At 35.9% G+C, this 14,616-nt stretch overlaps 1 protein-coding gene across 2 annotated transcripts in view; it reads left to right on the top strand.

Annotated features, from left to right (window-relative positions):
* Positions 1 to 14,616, top strand: part of RapGAP1 (Rap GTPase activating protein 1) — a 1,064,866-nt gene that overhangs the window by 471,352 nt on the left and 578,898 nt on the right. The window contains exon 1 of one of the 2 annotated variants that reach the window (XM_069826683.1): positions 9,459 to 9,627. The exons of the other annotated variant lie outside the window; for it this stretch is intronic. Within the exon in view, the coding sequence (XP_069682784.1) occupies positions 9,575 to 9,627 (53 nt within the window). The 5' untranslated portion in view covers positions 9,459 to 9,574. Of the gene's footprint in view, positions 1 to 9,458; positions 9,628 to 14,616 lie in introns of those variants that run through there. 2 annotated transcript variants of the gene reach the window in all.

The following is a 14,616-nucleotide window of genomic DNA, read 5'->3' as shown; positions in this document are numbered from 1 at the left end:
GTGGTTAAACACTATAGTATTTAAGAGAAATTATTGGTCCGACAAGTTAAATATATACTATAGAATAATTAATAGAATCCTTCAATAACTCTCTTAGTTTATTAGCCTAATGAATTATACAAATAAAAAAACATTAGGTCATAGTTACACTTGTAATGTGACTAACACTTTCCCATGTGTGGTATCATCAGTAACATATATCGATATTTGAACATAAATACATGAATAGTGTGCAAATATAGTATGATCATGCAAAATACATGACAAAGATTATAAAATCATTGGTTAAAAACAATGTCATATAGTTGACTGCACAAACACAGAATTGCGATCAAAAACTAATAACAAATATTTTGAGTGTAAGTAAATATTGAAACCTACTTTTATATCATTGCGTATCCAATAATTGGTTTTTGCTCGCAATTCTGTGTTTGTGCAGTCGGCTATATGCCATTGTTTTTAACCAATGTTTTTATAATCTTCATGGGTGATATGCATAGATATTTCGCTAGCCCGCTCTACGAGCGTGCTAAACTAGCCATGGCTATCGACTGATTATTTGTACAGGATTCATATCATATCATATCATATCATATCATATCATATCATATGAAGAGTCCACTGCAAGAATGATGGATGTCACTTTCTTGTCGAAAATGAACCAAGACTGTCAATGCATAGCTTAAGACATATAGAATGTACATAGAGAGTTATATGGCATTAACACTGATAGTCATTGTCCAGTAATGATCGGAGAATCACAGTTTAGCTTTGAGCGCTAAGCATTTCAAACTTTCAATTGCTCCTCCTGAAAAATGTGTTCCAAATGACATCTATCATTCTTGCAGTGGACTCTTCATATCATATCATATCATATATCATATCATATCATAAATCATATCATATCATAAATCATATCATATATCATAAATCATATCATATCATATCGCTAACACTGGTTTATGAATACGAAAAACGTTAGTTCGCTGATCATCCACCGGAATCCCGCGCTAAGAATGTCTATGAATATGGCCCTATGTATTTTGCAAGGTCATTCTATATTTGCACACTGTTCATGTTTTTATGTTCATAATATGGATTACGTTACTCTTTTAGACCTGATAATGCCACACACAGCGAAAGCGCTAGTCACATTACAATTGTAAATATGACCTAATGTTTTTATTTGTATAATTCATTAGACTTATAAACTAAGACAGTTATTGAAAGATTCTATTAATTATTCTATATGACTACAGTATTGTCTAATATTCGTTCGGAATTTAATTTTCTTCATACAATTTCATATTCTCACTTCACTGAAAGAAAATTGTAATAAATATCCCCATTCATTTACTTACATGAACCGGATGAAAAAATTGGAAATTATAGGAAAGTCAGAAGTAGACCCAGCCATTAAATTCATGCGTGTTGCATGGAGCGCCAAAGTATTTGAATTCATCTGTTTTAAGAATGAGCAATATTTAGAACAGTGTCAGACTACAAACCAAAAGATAATGAAAAGGAGACCTTTCGTAAAAACTGGTACATGAGACCGAAATGTGAATGAATGACTTTACAGGCTGTGAGGCATCCTCTCGGAGACAAACACAGCTTCTGGAAGGAATGGTGAACGGAAGAAGAGTTCGGGGTAGAAGAAGATATCAGATGATAGACGACATTAAGATATATGGATCATATGAGGAAACAAAGAGGAAGGCAGAAAATAGGAAAGACTGGAGAATGCTGGGTTTGCAGTGAAAAACCTGCCCTTGGGCAGAACACTAAATAAATGAAAAAATGTTATGTTTTATTTAATGACGCTCGCAACTGCAGAGGTTATATCAGCGTCGCCTTATGTGCCGGAATTTTGACCCGCAGGAGTTCTTTTACATGCCTGTAAATCTACTGACATGAGCCTGTCGCATTTAAGCACACTTAAATGCCATCGACCTGGACCGGGATCGAACCCGCAACCTTGGGCATTGAAGGCCAGCGCTATACCAACTCGCCAACCAGGTCGACAATAAATGAAATGATACCCAGATATTTCACATATGTGGATTCTTTCAATGGTGAACATTTACAACTTTTAGGACCTAAACAATTTTCATTGTATATTATTATAATTATCTTCATCGCTAATTTTTAAATTTTAAATACCGGCAGGAGCAGTTGTTGCCCTCATGAGATTAATATTGCCGAAGCGACTTCGACTTTTTTCTTCACTTATTATTATTATTTTTTTTTACTTGTTTTATTTCAAAATGCTCAAGGAATAAACGATAAACGCACGACGAAGAGAATGCACGAAAATAGAACAGAGAAATTACGATAAGACCTAATTGATGATGATGATGATGATGATGATGATGATGATGAAATGCAAATTTCTAACCTTGTTCCTGACACGCCTGCAAGGAATTCCGCTTAATCACAAGCAATAAACTGGCACACTGCTTGAATAGAACATTCCCAGTGATATGTTAGTTTCCATAGAGATGATTTCGAGTAACAAATCGAAACGGGAAATGGGGGGGGGGGTGTAGTTTGTGACGTCTAGCCTGCTTCTCTTGTGATGCACACTCACGAAGCATCTGTCTGGATGGCCGTCATACCATTGTCTACTATACTAGGGCTATCAAAAGGCTCTTATTCCATTTTTTTAGAGAGAGAGGGAATTCAAATTTTCCTGGCAATAGTCAGTTCGCAAATGTCCTTGTCCCGTGAGACTTAAGATCAATTCGATGAGTCGGTAACAAGAAAACTTTCTCGATGCGTACTCACATAAACGTATATGAGTTTGCAAGAAAACCTTCGAAGTGGCGTCAAAAAAATCGTATCTCTTTCGAATGCTCAGACCATTTTATTGCTAGTATTTTTGTTCTATTATTTTTTTAAACAGTCTTCCAGAATGTCTGATGTTTGCATTGGTCCTTTTAAATTATTCAGAACAATAACTAGTAACTTCCTTTGTTTAATTCCTTGTAGTTGTGTACTGAACTTGATAATAATGTAAGCTCTGGTGGAAGACATTGAGTACACTTATATTTTATTTACTTACTCATCTTGTTACTGGGTAATGTTGGCATCTTCAATGTTAGGTGGAATTCAGAGTCATGGGTTTGAATCCCATCCAAGGCATGGTAGATTTTACGTTGTCAATTAGATGCCCCATGTTATCGTAGGTGTATGTTCGATGTTATGCTAACTCCATGTCACGGGAGGCCCTTCATGTGTCCGAGCAGTGTGAGAGTCGTGAAGATGTGAAATCTTGACATCGGAAATATAGAAGAGAATACATAGAAAAAAATTAGATATATGTTCAAGTCTCATTGAACCGCGGAGTTTTACATAGGACTACGTCATGTGTTGGATAATAAATAAGAAAATTTGTTTTGAACAAAAGTGAATTTAGCCGAATGTCAGGACAAACACAGGTTTGGAGAAATTTACACAACTCAGAACCGTAAACTGGGGTTACTTTGAACACAGAGGAAACTTTGACCATTTTTTCAGAAAATCATATTTAGGTTTCTACATACTGCATTTGTTATAGATGGAGGTAAATTATCATAAAATCATTCTCATACCAAATTTACCTCCATCTATAACAAGTGCAGCATGTAGAAACCTAAATATGATTTTCTGAAAAAATGGTCAAAGTTTCCTCTGTGTTCAAAGTAACCCCAGTTTACGGAACTGCACACATTGTATTCTTCAACTAACATAATTAGAAACATTAAATCCAGACGTTTGAGATGGTCAGAGAATATAGCATGTATGGGTGAATCCATAAATGCATATGCAGTCAACTCTGGATATAGTGAACTCGGTTATAGTGAACATTCGGCTATAGTGAACCTAAATCTTTGGTCCCGACCCGCATACATTAAAAAGTACATTAATGTTTACGTTTATAGTGAACCCTCGCTTCGGTTATAGTGAACCTAAAACTATAACTCCCCCAAGAAAATGTAATTATAAAATTGCCAAAATGGTAATTTAGGAAACCCTTTCTCCTATAAACCTCCAAGAATTTGTTCAGAACAAAATCTCAAACCTTCTACTCCTTAAGTGAATTGAAAGACAAAGGATTTGTTCAGATTTCTGGACAGTTTGAAACATGTTAAAGAGGATAGTGTACGCAGTGAGGGATAAAGGAAGGATTAGTTCCGACTCCTTTAAAAGAGATTATGCGAAGAATTGGAAGAGAAAGTGTTTTCTTTTGTAAAAGGGAGTAAAATAATGACCAAAGGGTAAATACAAGAAGGATTACAGTATAATGGTCCTCAACCCTTCCTCCCTCATCTTTGTAAAAGTAAACTCGGGGAAATTCCAAGGCCAAGTACACAGTAGGCATATCTCTAGTGGGAAGAGGTGCGAAATCGGCCAGTGCCTACTACCTACATGGTCAGATTATATTCAAGTTTCGAACTGTGAACATTCAGAATGTCGAAGCGTAAAGTGTTTAAGTTGGAACATAAAGCGAACATTATTACTGATATTGAACGTGGTCTGTCCCAAGTGGACATTAATACTGTATGCATAGCAACGTCAGTAGTATAAAAACAAACACTTTGGTTTTAGTAAACCTCGGATATAGTGAACGAAATATGCTTGTCCGCAGAGGTTCACTATAACCGAAGTTGACTGTAGTGTGTTAATTGGAAGACATGAGGGGAAAAAAACCTTTGGGGAGGCCGAGACGTAGATGGGAGGATAATATTAATTTGAGGGAGGTGGGATATGATGGTAAGGACTAGATTAATCTTGCTGAGGATAGGAACCGATGGTGGGCTTATGTGAGGTCAGCAATGAACTCCCGGTTCACTAGAGCCATTTGTAAGTAAGTATATTATGTTATGTTGTATTGTATTGTATTATATTATATTACGAGAGATAAGTTTCGATGCCGACAATGGTGTAGAAAATAAAGTAAATAAATTCCAACAAGTATGCTTGACAATCACAAGGACATTTCAGGACAAGACAAGGAAAGAAACTGAATTAAAATTTTACAAAGTAATGACTGTTTCGACGTTGATATATAGTAGCGATTCTTGGATTTTAAAATAAAAAGATAAAGTAAAATAGAAGCAGCAGAGATCAGATTTCTGAGGATTAGTCGAAGGACGTACGAGAAAATAAACGAATACAGTACATACGGGAAGAACTTAAATACAAGAAATTAATAGTCACCGGCGTAGCTCAGTCGGCTAAGACGCTTGCCTGCCGATCTGGTTGCGCTCGGGCGCGGGTTCGATCTCCGCTTGGGCTGATTACCTACGTGGTTGGGTTTTTTCCGAAGTTTTCCCCAGCCGTAAGGGTAATGTCAGGTAATCTGCAGCGAATCCACGGCCTCATCTCGCTATCACCAATCCCATCGACACTAAATAAGCTAGTAGTTGATACAGCGTCGTTAAGTAACTCGTTAAAAATAAGAAGAAAATAATAGAGAAGATTGGATACAACATATGAACCGGATGAGCACAGAAAGAATACCGTTGATTAATTATATTATAATTACAAACCATAGGGGAAAAGAAGCGGTGGACGCCCGAGGAAGAGATGGAGATAAGACGGAACAGTAAAACCGCCTAATCTCTGATGTGAAGTATATATATATATATATATATATATATATATATATATATATATATATATATATTATTCAATGCAGTGGCACGTGACTAGAGTCATTGGCCGTACAATGGCGATAAAAACTAAAAGGAAAGAAAACGAAATAAAGTGAACAATGAAACTATGAAGGAGTGAATGTCAGCACTGCCGCAATATATATATATATATATATATATATATATATATAATTTTATTTCTATTGAAAAAATACACACACCTGTATTTTGAAGATTATACGGAATATACATCTGTATCTTATGTATATATGTGTGTTTATATAAACAAACCAAACGAATTGAAGCAATCCAGATGATCTTTTCTTTACACCGAATCGGAAAAGAATGAATAGATACGCAAAAATACTACATACCCATAAGATATTAGAAAACAGTGACTGCTTATGAAATCTAGTAATAGAGGGATTCAATTATGATAAGACTGACTGTCTAATTAAAACTTTACATTTTTAAAGTGATAAATTATGTTTATATTATATAGGTTATATCGTAACTCTCATAATGAAATTAAAAGTGAAAACTAAAAAAGAGTCTTAAATATTTTTCCCACATATAACTCTGTGCATAATTGTACCTATTTTTAAAAAGGGGGACAAAACCAACTGTGGTAACTTTCGAGGAATATCACTTTTGTTGACGTCGTACAAAATTTTGTCCAATATTCTTTTGAGGAGATTAACTCCGTACGTAGATGAAATTATTGGGGATCATCAGTGCGGTTTTCGGCGTAATAGATCGACTATTGATCAGATTTTTTGTATTCGGCAGATAATGGAGAAAAAATGGGAGTATAAGGGTACAGTACATCAGTTATTCATAGATTTCAAAAAGGCTTATGACTCGGTTAAGAGGGAAGTATTATATGATATTCTTATTGAATTTGGTATTCCCAAGAAACTAGTTCGATTAATTAAAATGTGTCTCAGTGAAACATACAGCAGAGTCCGTATAGGTCAGTTTCTATCTGATGCTTTTCCAATTCACTGCGGGCTAAAGCAGGGAGATGCACTATCACCTTTACTTTTTAACTTCGCTTTAGAATATGCCATTAGGAAAGTTCAGGATAACAGGCAGGGTTTGGAATTGAACGGGCTACATCAGCTTCTTGTCTATGCAGATGACGTGAATATGTTAGGAGAAAATACACAAACGGTTAGGGAAAACACGGAAATTTTACTTGAAGCAAGTAAAGCGATCGGTTTGGAAGTAAATCCCGAAAAGACAAAGTATATGATTATGTCTCGTGACGGGAATATTGTACGAAATGGAAATATAAATATTGGAGATTTATCCTTCGAAGAGGTGGAAAAATTCAAATATCTTGGAGCAACAGTAACAAATATAAATGACACTCGGGAGGAAATTAAACGCAGAATAAATATGGGAAATGCGTGTTATTATTCGGTTGAGAAGCTCTTATCATCCAGTCTGCTGTCCAAAAATCTGAAAGTTAGAATTTATAAAACAGTTATATTACCGGTTCTTCTATATGGCTGTGAAACTTGGACTCTCACTCTGAGAGAGGAACATAGGTTAAGGGTTTTTGAGAATAAGGTGCTTAGGAAAATATTTGGGGCTAAGCGGGATGAAGTTACAGGAGAATGGAGAAAGTTATACAACACAGAACTGCACGCATTGTATTCTTCACCTGACATAATTAGGAACTTGAAATCCAGACGTTTGAGATGGGCAGGGCATGTAGCACGTATGGGCGAATCCAGAAATGCATATAGAGTGTTAGTTGGGAGACCGGAGGGAAAAAGACCTTTAGGGAGGCCGAGACGTAGATGGGAGGATAATATTAAAATGGATTTGAGGGAGGTGGGGTATGATGATAGAGACTGGCTTAATCTTGCACAGGATAGGGACCGATGGCGGGCTTATGTGAGGGCGGCAATGAACCTTCGGGTTCCTTAAAAGCCATTTGTAAGTAAGTAAGTAAGTATAACTCTGTGCCCCAGAAATTCCTCTCCGGTAATCCGCCACTGTCATAAATTAGAGCACACTGAAATGGAATTAGTTGGTTGAAACATCTTGATATAATGGAAGAATGGCGTGTCTGTATTTTTTGGATACGAAAACGTAGTGTGATCTGTTCTACATAATTTAAATGCATGGACTCTAAACTAGCCAACAGGGATTCAATTTTTCATGACAACGATGATTATAAAATGTTGTTCATGTTTATGATGATAATTGGTAGAGTTACCAGACGTAAAAAATGAAAAGTAAGACTTTTTCCTGAAAAAAGTAGGATTTTCCACAAAATAGCAGGACATAGCCTACTTAAAATTGTGGCACTAATTTTGAATGATTTCACCGCTCCCCTCGGAAAAGTAAGGAAATTTTTTTCTCAAATAAAAAAAATTGCATTTTTTTACTAGTTTCACCAGCCTTCGACATCTTAAATGAACTGAAGTTCGCACACATAACTTATACACATACTACAGAGATTCGCCATGTGAATTCAAACTCACATGCTCAGAGAAAACGGAAGGTCCGGAAGTACACTAATCGATAATCGAAAGCTGCTTCCGCATCTTGTAATCGCTACTTTTCTATGATCGAAGCATCACCGCCTGCTAGATCACGGTTGTCATTCGATGTTCTTTAGTCACATTGTAGATTATTCTGCGATCTGTGATCAAATGTATGACTTATGTTATAACGTACATCGCGCGAAAATTTGTATTTTTATGTCCAGTAGCATTAACCCGTAAGTGGTGAGGTATTTTTCTAGTCACGTATCTGGTGAGGTGGGGATTGCACTTACCCCAATTTAGAAACTTGTAGCACTCAGATAGTCAAACTGAATTTTTAATTTATATTAATCAAATACTTTTATTTGTTTTAACTAGGTTTCCTTCAAAATTAGGGAAGCAGGCAGCATAATAAGCAATGAAAAAAAAAACATATCTCCGCACATCCACCTGGCGCAGGCTTCTTTTCTTACAATGGCTGGGGTACTCACAGCCACCACCTCACCAATTACGGGTCAAAATGCAGGAAAATGTACGATTTTCTACAATGCCTGGCCGGACGCAGGACACACATCTAAAAAGCAGGACATTCGGGCGAAATCCAGACGTCTGGTAATCCTAATTATTGGAAGGTAAGGAAATAGGAATAATTTAAAAAACATCGATCTTATTAACGAGACTTTGAAGCTGCTACAGATATGTTTAAAAAGTATGTAATGTAATTCAGTGTTGAAATAGAAACATCCCCGAGATTCAAAAGGAAGAAACTGTCAAACGAGTGCACCCTTTCAAGCACATCATTATTCACATCAGATCTGAGAGAGGAAAAAATAAAAGAGCAGCACAATTGTAACAATGACGAGTGTAACGAATTCGATGTTACGTATCTCCTGCAGAATATCTCGGACAATAAAAATGGACACGCTATATGCGGATCCCGACATCCTCGCTATTTAACCACTGTGAAAAACACACTCCCACTTCCGTCCTACACGACGACCCTATAATTACGTCATGGGGGCTGCTTTATTAGAATCCTAGTACCATTCATATAATTGTCGCCAACGTCTTTTAAATCTAACCTGTTGGTGCATTATCATGTATGAATGAGGCGGTTTGGAACGTACATTTATTATATCACAGTGAGGACTAGGTTAATCTGTATGGTTACGGAGTCTTGGGTGAAACTGTGATTGGTCACTTGGACAGTTGAAGCACGAACCGGTTTTAGTTGCTTCTAGATGCCAGCAGGATCGCTGGAGTAGCATTGTGCGTACGATGTGAGTGAATGGCGTGGAGGTGGACCGTAGTTGTGCTATAGTAATTGAAGTGCCTAGTAGTATACAGAGGACCGCGGATTTGAAAGTTTTGACAGTCCGGCTGGAGTTACAGGTTTTCAGTGTTAAGTGTGTGTGGGTTGGATGTGTTCTCGACATGAAGTTTACAACGACTGGGCGCCGGGAATCCTACACTGTTACAAGGAGGCGGTATGTTATTCATTTTAATTATTCTGTCTGAGCAGATTTCATCTGAAGTGTTTTCGTTATTTAGAACACAATCTTAATGTCGTCTGACTCTAAATAACTTGCCTTCAGTTCAATCCCACAACAAAATGAAAAATGATTTATCAGAAAACAAGACATTACATACGATAAGTTGCGATTTACTACTTTATTATTATTATTATTATTATTATTATTATTATTATTTCAGTAAGAGACTGCATCGAACTCTCTCTTTCTGCTGATATTCGTAACCTGTTCTTTCAGGTGTTCATGTCAAACAAGAAAAACGTCAGTCTGAAATTATTAAGGTAACTTGTTCTTTAACTTCTAAGATCAAGTAACGCTGATCAGTTATAATAATTTTAAAACGTGCTTTCAAGGGGATTAAAATTCCGATGGAATGGTAGTTTAATGAAAACATCTAAGCCTGTCAGATAATCGACATCACGTTTTGGCCTTAGTAACGATTATATTTGCTAGTTGCATTGTGATTAATGTTATTTAAAGTAAAATCAGTCACATTTGCATAATTTCAAATCTCAGGAGGCCTATATTAGTACTGTTAATATAATTGACTTTTCATCATGGTTACAAATTACAACATAAATATATAAACAAATTATGGCGAAACTTCTTTATCTCACCCAACACTACACAAGAGAGAGAAAACGTACTAAAATAATTTTCACACCCCTCGCTCTTATCACTTAAATAATCTCGACTAACCCATTATGCCACCGGCGTAGCTCAGTCGGCTAAGGCGTTTGCCTCCCGATCCGGAGTTGAGCTCGGGAACGGGTTCGATTCCCGCTTGAGCTGATTGCCTGGTTGGGTTTTTTCCGAGGTTTTCCGAAACCGTAAGGCGAATGTCAGGTAATCTATGGATAAATCCTCGACCTCACTGGCCAAATACCATCTCGTTATCACTAATACCATCGATGCTAAAGAATCTAGTAGTTGATACAGCGTCGTTAAATAACCAACTGAAGAAATAAATAAATGACCCACTGATCTTGTCACATACCTCGGCTTAATTAATATCACTTAGCTATCCACGCATTTAATCTATCTAACCCATAAAGAAGCTTATAAATCAGACGTCAGTCGCATGTGTGGTGTGGGGCGATATCAAAGATTTAGCCCAAATGACTGACAAATCTGTGAAAATAGAAGAAATTCAGTAATAGTTTCGAGCCTAGTTATCACATATATTCCATAGCTCAAGAGGTAATAACTTGTTGGAATGAAGCAGTTATGTTTAAAGGCGATCGAAATTTATATTAATGTGACTATTACACTTTTGCTGCGTCATACTACTTTTGACCAATAAAACGGTACGAAAGGACGTCTTGCAACAAATCGTGGTTGCTTACCGCACAATTTTATCACTTCCCTAGCATTTGTTTAATTTTATGACTTCCCTAGCATGTGTTTGTTTTTATCACCTCCCTAGCATTTGTCTTTGCTTGCCAACATTTCAAACTGCAAATTCTTTACGGTACTATAAAACATGCTTTGCGATCGTCATTTGTTTTCACATAGTCGAATGAAAATGGCGGCTCCGTTCAAACATTTTGGTGAAGGTAACATTAGTGAAATAGAATTTTAGTAAGTCAGTTAATATTTTATTGGGTTAGAGTACTTAATCTTTATATGCTTTCTTCTAATCATGTAATAGTCAATTAAATTCCACTCGAGTTTTAATTTTTTCTAGATAAATCAAAATCTCTAGTGAGGTTACTGTTAAATATTTTCATAATATTTTACTTGTCAATTTTGATTTAACGTAGAATAACAGTAATTGGAATCGGTATTTTCAGTACGAATTAATAATCGGTTTTATTTAGTGTAGGCCTATGACGTAAGATGTCACTATTTAGTTAGGCAGAAAGGAAGGGTCATTGTTAAATTATACTAATTTAGAATACATACAATTGTCCTCAGCGGCCAAACTCTTACCATGCTGGCCTTTGGAGCAGAGGGTTATGGATTCAAACCCGTCTGAGAGTCAAGGATTTTTAAGGGCGATAAAATCCTCGGTGTAGCTTTCTCTGACAGTGAATAAAGACTGGAGGTCCGTGTCGTAGATAATGGCATGTAAAAGATCCCTGTCCCTGATAGGAGGCTTCAGGCAGAATTATTCGGCCATTTTTCGCCCACGTTGAATTTTTAAATAACCTCTTAAGTTGTAAAATTCATTAAATTAAATACCACTGAGAGTAGTCTAAGTTTATGACTACGACTAGTATTCCTATCATAAAAATTTGTCATTTGTAAATGTGCATTATAAAATATTTCTTATCTTGGTAGATAGGCATGCATACGCATACTTTCTCTTAATACGTTGACTTCATTAATTACAGTAGGCCTTGAATGACTGCAATTATGGTATGTTAAAAAAAAGTAGTTTGGAATCCAGCCAGCTATGATAAAATATAAAGAGAATGTGACATAATAATGAATTTATTTTTAATGTGTGAAAAACGTAACGTAATATTCCATTTAATTTTAATTTAACTAATAATTATTATTCCTACAAAAAAAAGGGTATGATTAATAAATGCGGGGAAATAGTTAAGTTAACATAGTCTAATAATTCTAAAGTATTTAACTGATATTAATTCCCAAATGGCCCAATTCCCCTACGCAATGATATATTGATATTACTGTACATGAGTCGTCAAAATTTCAAACAATTCGTTTAGTCGTTTCGACTACCAATTGTATTTTTTTTTTTGTCTCGAGATGAGCCTTGTGGAATGAGGAAGAAATTATGAAGTAACTAATTATGGAGTAATTATATTTAAATGCGGAGAGTATGAAGACAGAGATGAAAGGAAATACGGAACTTTTATTTCAAGTCCCAAAAATCCTTACAATCCGAACCATGCACACAATAACAGTCATGAATAACATAAACTTTTCACGCAGTTATAGGGATTTTTTATAACTGCTTTTCTTACTTTTTTATTGTAATAGTAAGTGTTGGAGGAAATATGTGACACTGAAAGACAAATTGATTACGAGATTTTCACTTTTAGCAATCTTTGCACCGAGAAAATTGTTCATGGTACGTTGTCCGTATCTGCCTCTTGGCTATGTACAGCGATTGCTTCTACACTATTGGGCAGATTTAATTCATAATATTTTAATATCCATGAGTCAACTCTTCGTGAATAATATAATGAAAGCCACCGGCGTAGCTCAGTCGACGGAGGCGCTTGCTTGCCGATCCGGAGTTGCGCTCGGACGAGGGTTTAATTCCCGCTTGGGTTGATTATGTGCTTGGGTTTTTACCGAGGTTTTCCCCAATCACAAAGCGAATGTCAGGTAATCTATGGCGAATCCTCGGTCTCATGTCGCCAAATACCATCTCGCTATCACCAATCCTATCGACGCTAAATAACCTAGTAGTTGATAGAACGTCGTTAAATAACCAACTAAAAATACATGAAATATAATAATATGCAATAAAAATTAACGATTCCTTATTTTGAAAAATAACCTATATTTGCGATCTACATACTTGAAGTTGGTTGTAACGTTTTCATGATTTTGTTTAATACATAGGTCTATGTAAGACAATGTGATAAATAAAATAGTGTAGAATATGTACTCTCCCCCCCCCCCAAAAAAATAGAAAAATCAATTAGGTTCGTCCACACCTGTGGAGTAACGGTTAGCGAAACCAGGTGGCCCGGGTTCGATTCCCGGTCGGGGCAAGTTACTGGTTGAGGTTTTTTCCGGGGGTTTCCCTCAACCCAATTTGAGCAAATGCTGCGTAACTTTCGGTGCTGGACCCCGGAATCATTTCACCGGCATTATCACCATCTCATTCAGACGCTAAATAACCTAAGCTGTTGATAAAGCGTCGTAAAGTAACCTAGTAAAAAAAATCAATTAGGTTCATTCTTTGTGTAATTGCATTTACTCAAAATCTACTTGAAATATTTTAGAACTGAAAGATATCTATGCAAATTATTTTGTGAAATTGACAAACCATAGCCATTAAGAAAATGCAGTAAAAATACTATATTTTCCTGCCTACAGTAGAAAACTTTTAGAAGTGACAGGACTTGGAGAATATTTGAGAAATTAATGTAATTCTAGCCGTCGCGCATTGTTAGAATACAACAAAATAAAAAAATACCTTCTCCTTGAAAAAAAAAAATACTTTTCTATAGCCGGAGTCGCAAATATACTCTCAGAATCTATGTGTTACTAGCTACAAATACTTTAAAGAGGTAATAGAATTATCCGTAGTCGATCTTTTAAGACAGCGGTCCTCAGCGCAGAGCACCCTGCGGCTAGCGTCCCTTATCCGCGGAAAACACAGTGCACCATGGTGCACTCGTAGCTGCTAGAGGGTATGCTCTCTATCTCTTCCTGCTGCACGACGGTGCACACGGGACGGCATCGCTAACCCTTTGCACATTTCAGCGAGTGCTGACGACCACTGTTTTAAGAGGATTGGTGTTTTGATACTACAATGTATCTTCGGGAGTTCAGTTTTCATAACACAACATTTGAAACAGAGAAAAGGCGCAGGTAAAAATTTCTTTTTCTTCTTGTTCTTATTCTTATTATTGTTGTTATTGTTATTATTGTTATTATTATTATTATTATTATTATTATTATCAGCCTATATTATTATTATTATTATTATTATTATTATTATTATTATCGTTATTATTATTATCGTTATTATTATTATTATCGTTATTATTATTATTATCGTTATTATTATTATTATTATTATTATTATTATTATTATTATTAAGGGAGTCTCTGTATGAACCGCAAAAACCTTTTAATAACCCAGTCAGTTTTAAAAGCCGGGTTTCGTAAATAGCAAAATAACATAAGTAATTTCTTTATACGAATAGCTATATCATGTGAATTTCTACAAAGTTGATTTTTTGCACGTAAAGACTAAGTATATGATTATGTCTCGTGACCAGAATATTGTAC

This window comes from Periplaneta americana, chromosome 5 (genome assembly GCF_040183065.1).
Source record: "Periplaneta americana isolate PAMFEO1 chromosome 5, P.americana_PAMFEO1_priV1, whole genome shotgun sequence".
Taxonomy (NCBI): domain Eukaryota; kingdom Metazoa; phylum Arthropoda; class Insecta; order Blattodea; family Blattidae; genus Periplaneta; species Periplaneta americana.
This window is presented reverse-complemented; position numbering and strand designations above follow the sequence as displayed.